At 36.3% G+C, this 20,230-nt stretch overlaps 1 protein-coding gene across 3 annotated transcripts in view; it reads left to right on the top strand.

Moving 5' to 3' along the window:
- AKT3 (AKT serine/threonine kinase 3) overlaps positions 1 to 20,230 on the top strand; it is a 151,716-nt gene that overhangs the window by 1,682 nt on the left and 129,804 nt on the right. For 2 of the 3 annotated variants that reach the window (XM_041477149.1, XM_041477148.1), the window contains exon 2: positions 10,668 to 10,822. In XM_041477149.1, the coding sequence (XP_041333083.1) occupies positions 10,777 to 10,822 (46 nt within the window). In that variant the 5' untranslated portion in view covers positions 10,668 to 10,776. Of the gene's footprint in view, positions 1 to 10,667; positions 10,823 to 20,230 lie in introns of those variants that run through there. The other variant, XM_041477150.1, reaches the window with a different exon arrangement.

The raw sequence follows: 20,230 nt of genomic DNA, 5'->3' as shown, positions 1-20,230 counted from the left end.
TCCTGCCAGCTGATCTATAGGCAAGATCTGCTTGTTTACAGGAATATGGAGAGTACATGAGGTAGAGAAGGAAGCTTATTTTGGCTTTTAAAGTAAGTGTACTGCTTAAGTTTGTAGGACTATGTGGTTTTGGTGTTTTGATTTTTTTTTTTATTTTGGTAGGAGCGTCTAAGTGAGCCCCAATATCTTTAATTGGATTGGATTACTAATTATAGTCCACGTGGATATATTTTGGTTGGGTGAAACCAGTAAGTCAAGTTCAAATAAGGGCCAAAGAAAAACTTCAGAGATAAGATGCCTCTGTTTCCTAGAAGGCTACGTGTAATGTTTGAATAACTCTTTTTTTTTTTTTTTTTAGTCTGATGTGAGTGCATGGTGTGTGTGTAAACACAGATAATATTAACAAGACTGTCTTGTTTTAGACAGTTTATTCTGTGCATTGCTCTAACTAGTTTTGAATGGATTCAGTAATCTCCTTAATTTCATAAATAGGTTCACAGGTAGTATTTCAGTATTCTACTCCCTCATTTGTTCTGCATTTTGGGGGCGGATCATCTGTTTTTGAGCAAAATGCTGCTATTCTAGTAGAGGTAGATGAGAATTCAGACAGGTACTAGTTTTAACTTTGCCCCAGTTCAAACAGATACAGTTATAAGAATTGGGTAGCATTGATATGTACTGGAAATTGTTGACTGTTTGACATTGGAACAAATGCTTTGTGAAAGGGAAAACACTCTGATGTGTTTTTTAAAGTTTGTCTCAAAACCACTCACTAGGGCTTTGCAGTTGTTTGTAATCCAAGCTTCTGTGTGCAAGACACTGACCAGAAACCGAATCTTGACTTCCTACTGCATTTTGCAACAGCATATATCTGAAGTTTCTATTATAACAAAAAGATCCCTCAGACTACTTGATATTTGCCTAACTCCTAGTGATTGTGTGTTCTTTCACTTTCTGGGTGCAGGTTTCCCCATTTAAAGAGAACTACTGAATAACAATTTCTGTGTCCAAGAAGTATTATTTGCTGAATAACTTCAAAATACTCAATTGTTTTGGAAATGATGAACCATTACTGAAGTGGATTGTGTTAAAATGCATTTGAAGTTTCTGTGCTGTTCTGAGTATGAAGATGATACAGTTTCTTGTAACTGTGTGCTTACAGTTTCATTTTGTGCTGTTAATGCAACAGGTGAAGTGGACTTGGCAACATGGTAGCCTAGCTTTCCTTCAGTTTTGAAACAGAGACCCAATATTCTTAGGCAGATTTCATGGCTTGGGCATGCTGCTTACTCTAGTCCACACTGAAGGGTGAAAGAGCGTGGACATGCACTGGCTGAAAACTTCATATGCCATACTTTCACTTGGATATGGATAATGCATAAATTAATTGATTTCCTGAAAGTAACACAATTGTGTGAAATTGTGTGAAAGTAACACACCATGCTATAGCTGCATGTTTTGTAGGGGGTTTGGTTGTGTATATAACAAAAGTCTTCTGTTCGCTTATTTCCAACTAATAAAATAAACATTCTGTTCAAAATGTGCAGTACTCCCCTTGTGAACTACAGTAGCCATTCAAAAAGAGGGAATGATTAAATGTATGCATCTGTGAGCTTCAAGTTAAAAGGTTGCATTTATTTTCAGTATTTGTATGAACTTTCCAACTTGCTTCTTTTTGAAGTACTGTCTTTTATAAAAAAAAGATTGCCAACTTATGTGCCCTTTCAAATTATTCTAGAACATTAGATCAATTTCTGCTATCCAGGATTGTCATTCTGTTAGGATAGGCCCAATAAGAATACCATGGGAGAGGCAGGGGGTGCTTTCTAGCACAACATGTAGTTCAGGAAGTTTTGCGTTGCTTGTGAGGAAAGGTGTGGTTTCAGTGAGAAACTTGCTCGCCGACCAACGTGTTTTCTTTTTGCTGTACGGAAGAGACTTCCCCAGGATCACAGGGTCTTCTTGGTAAATAAATGTGTTGCACAAGTTACTCTTCTTGGCAACAAGTTGTTGTGGTATAGAAAAGATTACTTTCTAAAGATAAGTTACACAATAGCTGGAAAAGCTGATTCAAGCTGTTTAGAAACTAAATACTGAGAAACAACAACAAAAAACCCCCCAAAAACCACCAAAAGCCTCCCAAAATCCCAACCCAACCCAAATCCTACCAGCAAATACTAAAACATTGAATGTGAAAGTTAACTTTTTGTTTCTTTTTTTCTTAGCATAAAAATTAATCTTTGAAGTTTTGGTTTATACATTTATCTTGGGTAATTTTATGAACAACATTCTGGACTCCCTATAAGAGTTTTTAAGTGAAATTTATTTAGGCAGATCACTAGTATGTACTAGTAGAAAAACTGCAAAAAATTTTCCAAGGGTATAGTAGGCGATTATTTGATGTTTTATCCTTGTTCCATGGCTCTAGATCAATAAGTATGGGCATTTATGATGCATACCAAGGATTTAAAACAGATTGGTTTTTCTTTTATTATTGAAAGATGTTAATTCAGATTTAATAGGAAGATGTAGCAAAGTTAATAACTTCTAAACAAATCCACCAAGACTTAATAACATTTAATGTTACAGTCAAGGAGAGTAAGCATATTTGGCTTTTGTACGTGAAGGTGCTTACTTTTGCTCAATTTAAATGTTTCTTTGATTTTTGATTCTGTTTGTGACAGCACTTATTATGCTTAGGATAAATAATATATGTTGCAGCCATCCTGACCAATCTTCTTCTTCCACATATTTCTATGTGAGTGTCTGAGTCATACTGATCAAAAATAGCATTAAGAACACATTGTTGCCCTGTGATTTTTTTCCTCTGTAGTATCCTGACTAAATAACTGTAGTGATTTTAAAATTCTCCTAAGAATGCAACTGGGACCTCAATATTTCATGTGCATGTCTGAATGACTTGACAGCATGGTTTGCCAAACTTCCCTGCATTGTCCACGTGACAAAGTTGTTTGAGTGTCTCCTATAGCAGGAGCAGAGATGAAGATCCTGCTTCAGCTTTAGATCAGTGAAGATCTCACCACTGCCTTTTTGTAGGTGTGGAATGTCAGTGCCCAACAGTCAACAGCTTCTTGTACAGCTGGTTTAACACCACAGAATTAATGCAGTGGTTGTTGGTTGAGTCTCAGCAATCCTGCAAAAAGTTTCTACCAACACACATTTATTTTTTCCCCTAAGTATTCATTGTGTTTCTTGAGATGTGTAATGGTTGTAGCTTGCCTCATGAGCTTTTATTGAAATTATTATGTCCTTCTCTAAATGTGTTGATACACTTTGAGACAGAGAATTGAGGTCGTACACATGAGTTTCATGTAACATTTTCATATAACATTTGCCAAAGACCTTCACCTAGTGAGCTCTGCAGCTGTGTGTAAGTTAGGGTTGTAGAGAACTCCTGTCCTTACGAAATCCAGGTCTCAGTTTGATGAGAATAATGCATTTTGAGTGTGAACAGGAAGTTCCAAAGGTTTTAGGTTAGAAGTTGATTATGTTCTAGTCATGTTTCACTGTCAGGATTTGACAGTAGGTTCAGCTCTGTAGAAAGGAATCACAAAGTTCATTCCTATTATAAGACAATTCAGAATTTGATTTGTTCAATGTAGACATAATAAATAAAACCTACTCTGTAAAAGTTTAAAAGAAAGCTATTTGGTAGGCATGTCACTGAACTTTTCTCATCTTTTTTATTAATAGTTTGAGAACACTTTTTTTTTTCTCAGTACTTTCTTGTTGCTCATGAGTAGTTTGTGTATTTCTGTTTTTTATTCAGTGGTGTGCTTGGTCTTTTATGGACAATACAGAGTTGTGCTGCAGAAAAGTTACCATCACAGAAATAATTTAATACATGAGTTTAATGAAACTTTGATTTGTCTCTCTTGAAAGGTATCTCTTAAAATCTCTGTTAGAATGACTAGGAATTTCCAGATTCTTTGAACTTTTGAAAATTAGGTTAGTTTTTTTTCCCTGAGTCTGCTAGACACAGAAAAGTAATTTTAGTTTGTTTTAAAAATATGGAAGTTATGTTTATTTTTTCTTCATTGTTTGAGTATTTTCCAAACTATATTTTTAAAGAGCAAAGGAACTTTGTCTCTAAAAGGCAAGGATTAGTATTCCTACATTAATCCATGGCAAATTAAACTTATTACATATGTTTTGAAGGGTTGAGTGAAGTAACATTGTCATAGTTGTGATACTCAGCCTAGCTAATCCTTGATTTGACTTTCTCTGAGTCTCAAAACTCTCCCAAGATCATTGTCTCAGTAACTTTTTTTTTAATGCATAATTTTAGCCCTCCCTTCAATCTTTTGTACTTGAAATATATTCTTTGGTTACATTTCAGACATACACTCTAATAAGTTTTATCTTTGCTTCTGTCTGCTTTTCGGTTATTGTTTTATGTGATTTGAGGGGGACAAAAAGGATGAAAAGCATTTTTGTCAATAAACACAGGGCAAAACAATGGGTTGTTAATGTTTCACATGGGATTCTAAAGAAACAATTTGGTTACATTTAGAAACTTCCTTTATACCTTGGTAAACAAAGCCAAGGGTGGCTTTGTTCACCTTGCTTTAATTATACCTTTGTCCCTTAAAATAACTTGCTTTGTCATTGTAATAGGAAATAAAATACAGAATGATGGTTTCTTTCCTGATAAACTTAATCAGTTGCAGAATCTAAATAAAACATCTAACTTGTATGTTAATATTTCAGTGTGTCTGCATTCTCTTAACTAGCCTTATCTGAGCATATATTAGTTATGTGAAGCTTTTTGACATACTGAAAGTGAAAATAGAACACTGCAAATATTAAGCATACACGTAAGCATGCATTAGAATGAGCTATTTATGTTTTCCAAAGTACATTGGTTTTCCTTACCACAGGGTGTAGGCAGTGCCAATTTCCTATTGTGTCCCTCATTATTCCAAATCAAAACTTACAAAGTAAAGTTGTTACAAGTAAATTTCTAATACCAATTTTCTTAAAGTTCATTGAGGTTTTTAGAATGAAATGTAGTTTAAAGAGTATTTGTCATGCCTGTCATGGAGATATCTTTGGATTTTTTTTTTATATTAGTTTTAAAAACTGTGAATTTAAAAAAAAACAACTGTCTACTTACAAAGTATTTAAGATATCTTTCAGAATTTTAATAATATGTACATGAAGTTTACCATTTTATGAATTTAGGATCTATTTTCTTTAAATAATAAATTTTTGTTAATTTCTTTGTCTTGTCAAATCAGTTCCTCTTTTGTGTTGGTTTGATATTGTGGGTTTTTTGAATTTCTTTTTTCAATTTTTGATTGACATAATAAGTTGGACAAATACTACATGCCTAGAGGTTCCTTTTTCCTCTGTCTAAATTGTGATAGTATTTAAATGAGTCAGTATAACCAGAATTCCAGAATAAGTAGTTTATAAAAGCCTGTATAAATACTTCATACTTTTTAGATAAAGCACTCACCTGAATGTGATTCTTCCATTAACAATATAGTCTAATTTAATTTAGGAAGTTTTGTAGCAATCTTTGTTCTGTCACATAGTCTTTTGTGTAGTTTTTGATGATGTGCAATATATCCTCTAATTGTTTGGCCAGCTTTGCTAGGGGAGGAGGATATGCATGTGTTTTTCATATAAATAAAGCCTGGATTTCAGCTTCCATTCCTAAAGATAACTATGGTTTTAGTTTCGAGCCTTGACATTTTGAATTCCTTGCTCTGGGAGTGCAACCTGCTTTGGAAACAGTTACAGCCTGCTCAGATGTTTGGGAGGAGTGAAACTCAAATTTGGGAAGAACTCCTAGTAGCTTGGTCTGCTACAAAGAAGAAAAAAGCTCCCAAAGCAAGGAAGCAAATGTGTGTGATGGAAGCCACTGAGAACTGCTTTTTTGGTAATGTGTGTATTGTGTGCATGCACAAAATAATTCAGTTACTTTTCTGAAAAATAAAGAGACAGAGATGATGAAATTTGGCTCTGCTTACATGGGGGACCAAAGAATCTCAGTGAGTCAACAAGGGGAATCAGAAAGGTTCACTTACTGTTGTTTTCTCCACAAACATTTTACTAAACTTGAAAAAGGGAAAATGGTAGTACTCATATATTAAGAGAACAAGGTTGGTTGATTCACTGAGTAGATAATGGTAGAAGTTATGGAGATCATTTCTGGAAGCACTGAACTTGATTCTCCTGGTATTCTCTCTGGTAACTTGAGTTGGTAAATGTGAGAGTTTCTGTTTTTTTCTCAGCTCCAAAATTGTTGAAAGTAGAAGCCTGTGTTTATGAAAGTTCGTACAACAGAGAACTGAATCATGCAATTTATGCTGAATTTATGGGTGCTGTCTTCTTTACTCAGCTGTCTCTTGTCATGGGGAGAATGGGAAGATGCCCAGATTTCAAAGGAGTCTTGTCTGTTCTTATGAATCTCAATGATAATTCACTTGCACATAGTGGTTGTTAAGTGTAGACCTGAAACACAGTTTTCAATTCTTCTGCTTGGAAGGGATTTCTCTCCTTTTCAGTATTCACCAGGTCTCTGTAGCTAGCTGACTGCTGTGATGGGCATGAGAGCCTCCTTTAATTTAAAAACAGGAGCTGGGTAAAAGCTGACTTTCTACTGAATGGTCCATTGCTCATTTTAGTTGTTGATCTTACAGTTCCCATATGGTACCATCATGAAGTAAGATGGTTCTTCTCTATATTGCTGATATTCTTAAAGTTCAAGAAGAAAGCTGAAAAGGTGTTGGCTACTTTTTACCGTGGCTCAGGGAAATGACGAACCTTGGCACAGGGATCTAGAGCTCTGTTGGTTGTAGTAGTCTCTGGCTGTTCTTTGGTCAGAAAGTTGCCTTTGAAACCTTTACAGCTAAGAGCTTAAAAGTATAATACTAGATAATTATTTTATCTCACACTACAAAAGTGGCTTGATAACTTCCTTAAGAAAAAGGAAAAGTTGTGCATTTTTAATGAGATAAAACCCCTCAGCAGATGTTTGCATAGAGTCATAGAATCATTTAGGCTGGAAAAAATCTTTCCAACTGCTAACCTGATACAGCCAAGTGTACCACTAAACTGTGTCCCTAAATTCTTCACATCACTAATTGTAATGGAGTAAATTTTTACACCTGCATCGCAAAGTATGCTGACAGTGGGTACTTGTATGTATTGTGCATACACATGACTGTCTGATACTGTCTGCAGAATGCACACAATATATTGTTGGAAAAATATCTTCCAAGTTTGATCAGATACAAAAAAAAGCATGTGGGGGAAAAATTCTGATATGTTCTCTAGTTGCTCGAAAATAAATAAGAAAAAATCAAGTTCTTCCCTGTAGGCAGCAGCTGTAATACAAAACATTGTCAAATTCAGTTCTAGCATATTTTTCTCCTGTTTCTGTGGGTTCGTCCTATATAGCAGTAAGGTAAACTGTAAACATTACTGCATACCGGCTGCTGAAACTTCAAGTGCATTGGGAGAGCAGAGTTGATTGCTAACAAGTATTTAAATTCTATGCCAGATGTGCAGAGTAAACATTTCTGTAGCTTTTCTTGAAGTAGATAGATGAAATGTTGTTTTCATATGAGAGTTTTTGTTCTATGTGTTTTAGACAACTCCTTTACATCTATACACAGTTCTTTATTATATCTTTAGGAAAGGCTTTTGTGTGACTGTTTTTCACTATGAGGCCAGTTTTGGTCACAATAAGAAGTAATTATCAAAATTCTGCTCTTCTGGAGCATTGCTGAATGACTTCTAGAGTAAAGGAGTACAGCTTTTAGAAAGGCTCGAAGACATTTAATAAAGGATAATATTACAGATGCTTACAAATGGCTTCTTGAAACTGTAGTGTGCACATATAACCTTTATTTTCATTAGCTTTTTAATGCTTTGATTTATCTCCTTCAGCTTCCTATGTAACTCAGCTTGACTTTTAATTACCCAGTAATGGAGTAATCAATACAACCATAGAACTGTTGGTAATTTTAAAGTTGTTTCTGGTAATACTGTGAAGCTAAATTTGGGATAGTGCAGTTAATTTTATCACCATATTTTTGTGATTTTTGTATTTTGGGGATTTTGTTCAGATTTTAGTAAAGCAGTACATGTGATGGGTGGGATGCAAGCCTACAGACATACACGAGTTTGTTTCAGGCACTGTCTGACATGAAAGTCGGTCATAGATCAGATTTTGATTGTGTAACACTAACTTATTTGTAATCAGTGAGTAAATAGGGAACTTCAAGCATGAATTCATTCATAAATCATGGACTGTTTGATCAGTCTGTGGGCAGTCAAGATTATTGCTACTTAGTAAAGAATTTCTTATAGCTATGTCTTTACCAATAAGAATAAATCATTGCAGTGTTCACAAGTGCACATCAAAAATGCAAAGTACATTAAATTTGCCAAAAGGGTAAAATGTGTTGCAGAATATGCCAGCCCAAGGTAAATAGTATGTGCTCCATTGCTTCTTGTGTCTTTATAGCTGGAAAAAAAAATCAACTGTGATTACTTTCAAAGAGTGCAATGAAAGTCTTGTAGAAAACTGAACTTAGGTTGCGTATTTGGAAATTGACATGCTTACACTTTCTTCCCAGAACAGCTGCTCTTAGGTCACAGTTGTTTGACACCCACCTCTGGGCTTTGTAAAGATTTATGTGTTTGTAATAAGAGCTGATGCTGTGCTGCAGTGATCCAGAACGGCGGAACAGCAGCCTGCTTTCAGGCACGTGTCTTAATCTGTCAGATCTCTTTTCATGCACAGCTGATAGACTTGCTTATCTCGTTTAAAGCATGCAAACAAAAGTTCTGAAAATGTCTGACCCAGAAATTAGCTCTCACATTAGTAAGGAGCGAGATGTGGAAATGCCTGCTTGGGTTATTTCTGCTGTACTGGCTTGTGTATAATATGATGCCTAAGCAGCTAAAGTTAGATCAATTAACATCAGTAAAGCATTCTCATGTCCGTCCAAAATGTACATAACGTTTTCTTTTAGCTCTTATGAAAGCTTAAACAGGGTGTGTTTCCATAGACACAGGTGTGTGGTGTCCTGCTGCACACCGCAGGGTGTGATGCCAATGCCAAAGGTTGTGTGTCACCTGCACAGGTCTCACTGCCATATCTGCCAGTGCCCTGGGGATGTCTCAGACACAGTAGTCAATATTGCCTCAACTTTACAGTATGAATGAGTTTAACATTGTGATTTTTACCTTTATGCAGCCGAAATACTGAGGGTTTTTGAAAAAAATAGTTTAGTGAAAGCAAGACTTAAATGAGCACACTAGAGTGTTTCTGTAAAATCGGATGGTGCTGTATTTTTGTTGCATACCACCTGAAAAAATACTAATGCCAAGTTTTATTTTGCATGTTACAGCATCCATTCGGAAGTAGCCTTCCATCTAGCTGCTGTGTCATGCAAATACACATATTTCAGATGATAAATAAGAAATAATCTGTATGTCTGTAATGGTTCCATTTTTGGTTTGTACTTGATTGTGTTAAAAAAAAAACCAAACTGATTTCCCCATGCTTTCTTCATTTATTTGTTGCATAGATTGCTTCTAGCCCAGTCATATTTGTTTTTTTCCCATTAATATTTGTTGATCAGTCAACTAAATGGATAGGTACGGGCTACATTTGATAGCACTAAACTTGTCTGTGGCACAGAACTTTCTGTGCTCCTGTGTAGAGCTGTGGAAGGGTGTTCCTCCACCATCAGAGAAATCCCATTTCTTGGCTTCCCACACTTTTCTGGATGGGCATTATTTGAATACTTCTCTTTATTTTGGAGGTTGGAGGCAAAAGGCAGTTTGCTGTCAAAAGGAAACATCTCCTGGCCTCTGGCTTCTCTTCTTACTCAATTGTAGTGCTATTTATCTCCTCTTCACAGCTGTTAGGTACTTTGGTAGTGAGCTGGTTGTGGCTTCTGAGAGTGGTATGTCCTGTTCCAGGAGTAACTTCCCTTCTGTGCCCTGCAGGCTGAGGTTTGTAGGGAAAAGAGCACTCTTGTCACTGCCTGGCTTAAAGCTTTGAGAGAATGTGCAGTTCTTCTTTTTATAAACTGGACATTTGAGTGTGTTATACTTCTAAGAAGTTGTTTTTCTGTTTGTGTACTTGGAGATGATGCTGTTTTTGAAAAACTCTTGTATGTTCAGGATTTATATTGGCTATAATAAAATTATAGTGGAAGTGGCAAGAATGTAACCTTTCATTCCATTTTCTCACACTCTTAATATGATTGTAGGTAGCCATAATAGAGGAAGCACTTGTCCATTGCATGGGTTCTGACAACTGTGGGAACAGGGAAAGCTCCTGCATGTTCAGAGTTGGGTCTCTGAAGCAGGGCCGGCAGCCTTTCATTTAACAGCATCCTGTGCATTAGTACAAGAGAATTCTGCTGTGTGCCTTTTATAAAAGTGCAATATGACTTAAATTTTAACACATTCTGCTGCTTTTGAGTATTGTAGTGTTCATGGAAAATGTGCTGTAAGACTAGAAACATGATTGTGTTATACAGTTAATTAAAAATAAAGGCAGATTTTTAATATGAGCTCAGTCAGTGAAATACATCAACAAAGACTTTTTTTGTTGGCTGTCAAGTGAGAAAAACAGAAAAGACTCAAATTCTTTCTCTAATATTTCCTTCTAGTCTGACTCATCAGTAGAAATTGTGAAGAGCTGCAGAAGAGAGGCCAAACAGACAAGCTGATAACTCAAAGAAATACTCTTTTGAGTTTGGGGTTCAGAGTGGAGTCATCATGAGCGATGTTACCATTGTGAAGGAAGGCTGGGTACAGAAGAGGGGTAAGTTCTGCCTTTGCATGGAAGGTGCTTTCTGATGTCTCCTACACCGTGTGCAATGGTGTTACATGGTTACACAGATGAATCTTCTTGATTTATCTTCTGGTCTTGATTTATCTTCTGGTCTGCAGCAAGCTAATCTGACCATTTGGTCAAATTCAGGCCTTTTTGTTATTGATACGTAACCCTGAGCGCTGCCCCTGTTTGTGGGGTAGCTGGCAGTACAGAGCAAGCTAGGACTCAGTAATTCCCACTTCACCTTGGACCTTGTTGCTGCAGCTGCAAGAGATCCTGTGCATCAGGATAAGTGGCTGTTGTGGCAGCTGCAAGAGGCAGTAATAGAGGTGTGCACTCAAAAGTTGCCTGGAAGCTGCTGCGGATGTGATACTTTGTGAGAAATTTCCTAGATGCCAAAATCATTCAGTGTGGCTCAGCTTGTATTACAGATACAAGCAGTCCCACTAAAATCAACATAATACTTGCATAAAGCTCAGCATACACCTAATTACTTAGCAGACCTGGAAGCCATGATTAAAGAATATGTTCCCGACTATAAGCCAGTATAAAGTATGATTTTCTGTTATATTTGAATTCCTGTGAATTCTTGAGATGTCTCTTTAAAATGTTTCACCATGTGATTTGCAAATTTGGGGGGGTTGCTGTATGATCAGGTTTGGATGTGAAACCTCTAGAAATATCTGGCATTCATATCATGTGATGAACTTTGGATGAAATCTTCCATACTTTGTGCTGCTCTGCTTTAGGTTGTGGTTGCACACATGATTCTTTTCAAAAGAATATAACCTCTCTCACAGAGAGGGGGTGATCTGGATTTTAGGGTGATTTATGCCATGAGTTTCTGTGATCCTAGCCCAGAATGATTAGACTGAAATAGTGAGAACAAAATTACCCTTTAATTTACAAAGAAATGCTTTGCTTCAATAGCAGTGTGTGAAGACAAAGATCATTATTAACTTTGTTATTGCAGATTGACATTAAATGTCAAGGAAGGCAAGATAATGAGAGAAAAAGTTCATTATTCTTTTATTATTCCTGCATAAATTGTATTTCAGAATGCATTATGGGTATTGTAAATGAAAATGAGCTACATCACGTTAAGCTTAAGGCCTACTTCCTATTTTGAAGTGTATACACCTGTATTTATAACAAACAATATTTTACATGACAGGAACTATTTAAAATTTTTAAATTATTTTTCCCTTGTTGTTGTTTACTCAATTTGGAGACCTGATGTCATTTTTTGATTATTTCATATAAATTTCTTTCAATTGTATTTGAATGGTTAGGATGCTCCAAATAATTTTCTTTTACATGGCATCAGTTCCTTCAGGTAATTATGCTATCAACTCTGTGAGCACTGGATATGCATATATTAATTACTGGGATCCAGAAATGGAGACTGAAATTCAATGTCTTACTTAATATTTGAAATTCTGAAATGTTAAATAAAAGCTTTTCTTCTTACCCTGTTTTACTATCAATTAATTGAAGAAAAGCCCACCAAGTTGACATTTTGAGGTCAGTTTTGTTAGTAATTGTTTTCTTTTCCAATTAAAGACATTTCATGGCATGCATTTTTCCTTATAATGAAAAAATTTGAATTTATGTTTTTTATTCTTCTTGGTGTACATAACTGTGTAGGTTTCAGTGGAAATTTTTAAAATTGCATCTAATATTGTCCTTAATTTCCTTTGTCTGACTTGTTCTGGTTGCCAGTTAAAGTGTTAAAGGGTTAAAGTGTTTCATTTGTTTGTTTCCTAAAAAAATAAAAAAAAAAAAGGAAAAACATGATTGTGTTTCACAATGCTAAGAATTTGTAAGCATTTTATTCAATGGTCATACATTTCAGGTAATTGTGACTTTTACTCTGACCTTGCTCTGGAGCAAGAAAATCAAAGTTGCTAAGTGCATTTGTTAAATCTTGTCAAGAAAAAGTATCCAACTTTTAGATATATTCTGAGAATACGCTCAGTAAAGACTTATTTTGGCAGCTAAATATTCTCTGTCTGTGTAAAGAAGCATTGTGGGATTGGGTAAAGCTGTCTTGCTTCCACAAGCGATCATTCTGTTACAGTTTTAAAGTGAATTCTTTGGACATCAACACTTGATACTCATTGGCTCAGTTCACAGGCTGGTTTTGGAAGGTGCAAGCCATGTTCCCCTGGAGAAGGGCAAGTGTGGGATCTCTTCTCCAGGCAGACACTGAATGAATTCCAGCCCCAGTGACCAATCCTTTGGACAGCTCCGAGCCAAGTATGTGGTGCAGCATAAGTTTCTGAGACTCCAGACTGAATTTGTTTAGAAATAAAAGTTGTAAACCCTTCCTGCTGGGAACACAGGGGCTTGGGCTGCTTCAGTTGACTGATCTGTTTCTGTTGTGCTGAATTACTTGATCATTACCTCTTAAAATTGTCCCCTTCAGCAGTCAGTATGGTTTATGATACAAGCAAAGGGAAAAAAAATTCCAACTTCTTTTTGTGATTCACAGCCCAGTCAGGAGTATGAGGATGACTTGAAGGTATTGGGATGAAAAATGGTTTTGAGGAGCTATCTAATGAGATGGGCCATTACAAAGGCAAGTTAGGTGAACTCAATGTAGAAATGAGAGGGGAGGACTAAAAATAGAGCTGGGGATCGCTCTCTGAATTGAGACTTTGCTAGAGAGAGGCTAGGGAAGACAGGGTATGTTAGGGCACTGTGAATGGCTGTGAAATGCAGTGAAAAGATGTTTGCTTTATTATTATTCTTCATGCTGTATCCATGTCAGTAATAGAGGGCTGAGGGCTATATGTTTCTGAGGTTTTAAACTTGCTGTTGAGAACTGAAGAATCGGATGTGAGGCTACATGGCTTCAAAGACCTATTTTTCTGTGTCTGCTTAAATGAGGCACCCATTAAAGTATTCATGTTTTATTCAAAGTTAAGAAATGGCAGAATTTTTTTGAGACTGATCATACTTGGGCTTTGAGTAGTCTTCAGGAGAAGCACTTTCAGTGTGTAGATGATACTGTGGAAGAGTAAGCTGTTGTATATGAAAGGTCAAACGAGCAGAGATGACAGGCTGCAGGTGAGAACTTTGGGCAACAGAAGACACAAGACCCAGGGAGAAGCAGTGCCTGAGAAGCTTGGGGAACCTTGGGTCCCAGCTGAAAGGAGACCCTGAAGCACAGAGACTGGGTGTGCCTGAACAAGTAACTCAGCCCAGCAAGAGCAGATTCAGAGAATGAAGTAATTGCTGATGGGGACTCGAAAGCTATCTACACTTAGTGCATTTGTAAAGTGAAGTGGGTGTTAATTTGGCCTGGCTTCTGTCTGCTTCTGTGCCCCTTTGGTGATGGTAGTGCTCCTGGAGTACATCGTGTGGCTTTTAGTTTCATCTGAAAGGGACCAGCAGCACTGTGGGGCTGCTTCAAGCAGCAGATGAAAGTGCATTGACTAGGGTGGTGGGAGGATTTGCTGCAAAAGCACTTTCCTCATCTGAGCTAAAGTACTGATTCAGATCCCTGTGAGACATCAGACCCTGAACAAGTGGAGAGCCAGCAGAACAGTCTCCTTAGAGTGGAGTCTCTGCTCAGGCGAGGGAGGAGTGGGAATGTGTTTTGTAAGAACGGCTCTATGGTTGTAACTTACTGTCTTAGATCCAGTGACAAGAACCAAGCAGCTCATGGCCTGTGTCCACGTGTGGCTGCAAAGATATTTGTGCAATTCACTGGCTCAGTGAGGATCATTTTTCTTTCTTCCAGTGTTCTCCAGTTATGCCTGTAGCCAGATGAGGAGAGAGAGAGAGATGCATTATCTTCCTTTAGGAATTTACTTTTTCTATGACACCAACATTTTTCCTTGTAATGCACACAGATGAAAAGGAAGCAGTTTTTATTAAGAACCTTAAATAGAGTGACCTGAACCTTGTTGCTGACACACAGAAATTAAATATTTGACATTATTGCAGTTAGTGGAAGCGCTCTGCAGTAATTGCTGAAATGACTTTTACAATTTGGATTTGCAGAGGACAATGTTTTGCAACGTTTAAGAATGTAAAAGTTAGTATCCTTAATTTTACTTAACATGCTTTTACTGTATTTACTAAATTAAATTTAATAATTTGCAGAGGGATATGTTTTTAATTTATCAGTTTGGAAACAGATGTTTATTTACAATATGAACATGCCTAGTGTGATTAAGGCTGTATAATTAGAAAAGTGAGTTTTACACATATAATTCATGTGGTATTTTTTCTTTAAAGCCAAAGTTTTCTGAATTGTAGGCTTGACCTTGTCTGTGGTCTATAATAGTCACAACAATTAGATTTAAGAATCTTTCATAACTATGCTTAATTGCAACCTAATTTCTTTATATATAACCTGTGCACAGAATTTCAATTAATTTAAACATATGAAAAGAGTTAAGAGTTTCTGTTACCATGTTATTGAAAGATCATTAGGGACAAAGGTAGAATTGACACAGATGCTAACTTTTTAAAGGACCCAGTTTTAAATTTAACGTGTCAGCTAACTTTGTCTTTATTTGAAAGAGTAAGGTTTTGGTTTTGCTAAGGATATACCTAGTGTGTGAGGCACAACACGATGGCTAAATCATTGTTTAAAGACAAAGCAATATATTGTCAGATTAATTTAGTGCTTGCCTTGCTGCACTTGGATGCCTTCCTTACCTCTCTTTGGGCTTTGGTGTTCTGGTGTGGTGCGTTAGGTGACGCAACTTGCTGTGCCAGTCTCCACATGGCTCACGTGGTACATGGACCAGCATTCCAATTTTGTAGAGAGGGAACCAAGGTCTAAAATTGTTGTGGCTTAACTGTAATAACTTAAGAAGTTTGATGTAATGAGATGGTGGTAAAAAAACAGATGTCATGAAGCTTTCCTCTAATGAGATTGTCCTGTGAATTTCAGTATCATTGAAACACTGTAATAAGATTTTTCACTCAGTTATACTTTTTTTTTCCTTCTTTTTTAAAATATCTTTCATAACTTCTTAGTATCTAAAATTGAAATAGTGTTAGTATTTCTAAACTCATGCAGTTCATAGAATGTCTTTGATTTACTGTGATGAGATTCACTGAACTCTGCTCTGTTTTCATTTTTGAGATTTAGGACATGATGCAGGTACCATGGGATTTTGAGAAATAACTGTGTGGAAAACATTTACTATTGTTATATCTTCTATCAAGAAGAATAAATAGTGTAATGGAATAAATCTATTGTTCCAAATAGTAATAGAATTGTTGTTTAAAGTACAAATTATTTATAGTCTTAGGGTAACATGTCTTCTCCCTCCTCCCTCTGGCTCAAATCCAGAAAAAGAGCTGTATTATTTCATATAGTGGACATTGGATTTTACAGTTGAACCAAGACCAAACAGATGTTAATTTTGGAAATACACTCTGGAGATTGAGTTCATGTGGTATGCTTGAAGTTTTATTTTTTTTCTCCATTGGTTTTGTTTGGGTTTTTCTTTTTGGTAGTTGTTTTTTTATTGGGGCATAAATGCCTTGATTGGAAAATTAATCTCAGAAGTTACGGTATTAATTGAGTGTTATTCACAACCTGTCAGAAATCTTGTTTGCAGATTGTCTGAATTATTTGAGCAATTTAACACACCTCTAACAAAGACAAATTTAAATAGACTATGTTGAACATCTGCTACACAAAGTAGAAGAAATCTAAATTATTTTTTTCTAATTGTCTTAGCAAATAGTAGTTTAATGTAAAGTCTTGACTGATATCTTGAAACTAAATAATCCTTTCATATTGTAGTTGTTCTACTGTAATTCTACCTAATTAATGCAAAATGTGAAGTTCCAACAAAATATATGAATTTAAAAGAGGCAGTCCCATGTGAACCAAAGGGAGGAAAAATGGCAGTGTGATGTTTCTTATATCCTTATATGGTAGCTAGATTTTTTTTTTTTTTAAATTTCCAGATAGTTAAGAGATTGCTGTATCTTGCACTCAGTGTAGAAATGGATTTAGGTAGATCTGTAAAGTTGCTTGCAGTCAGCATTCTTTGGGGTTTTTTGTTTGTTTGTATGCTTTTGTTGTTATTGTTGGGTTTTTGTTATTTTTGGTTTTTGTTTGTTTGGGTGTTTTTTGTTTTTTTTTCCCCCACATACACTAATGATGTATGTATTTAGATGCTATTTTCCTACAACTACTGGGAAAGGAGGCCTCTGAGCCCTTTCTCTGTCCCACTCACTTTGTTGTTGACTACCCAGATCTTCCTTTTGGAATAATTATAACCTTTTTTATCCATACTTTTCCTTGAGGAGGATCAGAACCATATGAAAATCTTAAACTTGATGTAACTAGGATGAGGCGCTCTCTTTGAAAAATTACTTTATCCCAGATACTTTTTAGGTAGTGCATAGGTGAATGTAATTTTTGCAGCTCTCCACCTTGTACTATTACTAGTTTCTGTTCTTAAAGGCAATTTGCAATAGAAATTGAAGCATGAAATACAAAGTATTTTAAACAGTCTCAAGATTATCCTTGTTGAATGCCAGTTTAGATAAATGTGCGTGGTTGATTAATTTTAAAATTTTTAAAAATTGGGGTTTTTTTATTGTAACTACAGTAAAGACTGTTACCAGTTTTTAAACGGTTGTACAGTTTTGATTCTCATCAGTAAAAATGAAGTTCTCATACATGGAGCTGTATTGTAGATGATAGTGGCTAAAATTCTGTTTGTTTGTTTTCCCTGCAGTTGCTTGTAATGCATGTTTCTGGTGCTTATCACTTTGGGCGTAAAACTTTTGCATATCCTGAGTTTTATGGTAGAAAAGTGCTTTTGCTATTCCTGACAGCAGCAGGTTGCTTGTTCCACAGGAGGATACCTGGGCCATGGGTGTTTTGGAGTGTTCTGGACCCAGTGGCCTTACACGTTCCTGTATGTCTGTTCCATTTCCTGTGTAATGGATACTGCCTGCTTGCTCACCTTATGAAGGTTTTCTCCATTCGTGCTGGTTTCTCTTATTCACACTACTTAGTTACCCATGAAGCAAGGTTAAACATTTTCTGTTGCAGGGATTAGGGAAGCAAGATGTTAACAGTTGATTGCCCTTTTCCTGCTCACAGCCCTTTTGGCCTGGCAGTACTACTCAGCCAGCAAATGTCCAAGGGATTCTGTCGGGGAAGAATCTGAGAAACCCTTTAGCAAATACATGTTTTCTGTTTATTAAAACCTCTACTTTTTACTTGGAGCTTAAATAGTCATGCTGTATAATACCTTTGGCATGCTGTAATACATTGGTTACACTTGAAATTCCTTTGTGTTTGTGTTATTTTTAAGTTTTTTTATAAGGGTAATATACTTGCAATATCAGAACTTCTGATACCTTGTAAAAAATCATCCTCTCTCAATATGCCTACGTGCCAGTCTCCAACAAATCTCCCAAGTCTTTGTGATTTATTTTATTTCAGAAGCAGTCTGTGTACCTGTTCTTCTCACCTCAGTGAGGTCAATCAGCTTATGCCTCTGTGGGAACCACTTCTTTAATGCTGCCCCTGCTGTAATCCTCAAAAACATTATTGAGGTCAGCAGCTGTGACTTGAAACTAGGTTCTGAAAAAGTTTTAGGACTGGACTAAGAACTCAGAGTTTTAGGGCATGAGACAAGCGAGACTGCAGATTGAGATATTGAAAAGAATTTTTTTTCAATAAAGAAATTTTAGAGAGAAGACCAGGGAAGAAGGTTTCATAACCACTCAGTGCTCTCTTGGTTGTCTTTTGTTTTCTGAGAGGAGCTGTTGACCCTTTATGAGCATCTCTACAAACTGTAGACAAAATGAGAAGATTTTTCCATTAAAACATGGAAAGGTGCTGGTAGTGAGTGGGTTTTATTCAATCTCCAAGTTCTTGAGAGCAGTTTAATCTAAATTGCAGGCAGAGTATTGTTGCTTAGTTCCAACAGTACAGACCTTAATTTGCTCTGTGGGGGATTCCTGCTTCCAGGGTAGGACTCCATCGGCATCATAGAGGCAAATCCATTGAGACATGCTTAGATTTTGGTTCAAGCTACATGTGATAGTTTCCAGAGCTTTGCTTTGGATGCACTGTCATGTCTGTTCCTACGGACTTGAGAGCCCCTTGAGAGTGGGAATGGATGAGTGGTGGTCACAGATTAAGCTGAAATTTGTAGTAGTTGTTTATTGGGAGATTGCTTCAGATGTGTACTCCTTATGTGCAATGTTGGTGTACCTCCAGTCTCATTTTTTCCAGTGCTCTTTGATACCATCTCTTACTATTACTACTTACTCGATCTGTCAGCTCGTCTATGTTGTTATTGGTTCCTGCCCTTGCAACTCAGGGCTTCGTTAGCTCACTTTATATAAACCTAAGTAAATTTCTTTGTAATCTGATCATTGCAACTGGCATCTTATTTACTGTAAATTCTTAGTTTATAGTTTGCTTTCTAACAAAGTGCTTTCTTAAAAACTGATAGGAAGATAGGGAATGAATGTGTAGATGCCAGAACACTGATGAGAAAACACATTCTCATTTTCTAGATCTTAAGAAGATCACTTACAAATTGATGGCTGTCTTGACTTCAGGAATAGTCTTCCCAAAAATACTGAATTACGATAAGGTAGCATATTTACTGTGTAAAAACAGAAAGTTACCAGTTTCATTAGTTGTTATAATTTTTGCATTGAAATTCCAAATTGTGTAGTCCTCAGTTATTTACATTTGAACAGTTGAAATGCAAAAAAAATTTACTGGGCACAGCTTCCTGATAGTTTTTTATCAACATTGCCACAATAAGAAAGTTACTGTAACCAGAGCAGTCTTCACAAATAGCTGCTAATCAGGTCGAGGTACTGAGAACCACACCACCAGCAAGAGATTTGAGGGCTACGAGATACAAATGCTCTCTGATTCTGGTTGTGATAAATTTATGGACAACCTAGTTCATAGTGGAGACAGGCATGTAAGATGGTAAATTACGTAAAAAACTGGGCCAATAGTACCTTAAATTTGGCACTCAGTGTTGTGGAAACCTGAATTTGTCCAAGTCACAGTTTCCCTCAGATAAAACTGAAATAGTATTGTTACTTCGCCTCAGAGACTTCCTGAATGTGAGTTTGTTTATCTTTGTGAAAGTCCTAATCGCCTTACATTGCAATATTCAGGCTTTTAAAAATAGAATTTTATGTAATTGAAACAGAATTTTTGTATAGGAAGCAAAATCAATCTAATAGTTGAAATTTAGTCTGAGTGAGAAGAAGTGGATTTTTTTGCCTTTGTTTATCCTGACACATTGCAGAGGAAGAGGTAAAATCTGTTAGGTCATACAAAGAGACAACTTGTTAAAGAAAATGAAAAAATCTTAAGGTTAGTTCTTTCGTTAGGCATCTTCCAGAGAGACTGGAGGAGACCCT

The sequence above is a fragment of the Pyrgilauda ruficollis genome, unplaced genomic scaffold, assembly GCF_017590135.1.
Source record: "Pyrgilauda ruficollis isolate IOZ18807 unplaced genomic scaffold, ASM1759013v1 scaffold4, whole genome shotgun sequence".
Lineage (NCBI taxonomy): Eukaryota > Metazoa > Chordata > Aves > Passeriformes > Passeridae > Pyrgilauda > Pyrgilauda ruficollis.
Note: the sequence above shows the minus strand (reverse complement) of the source record. Positions and strands in the feature narration are given on the sequence as shown.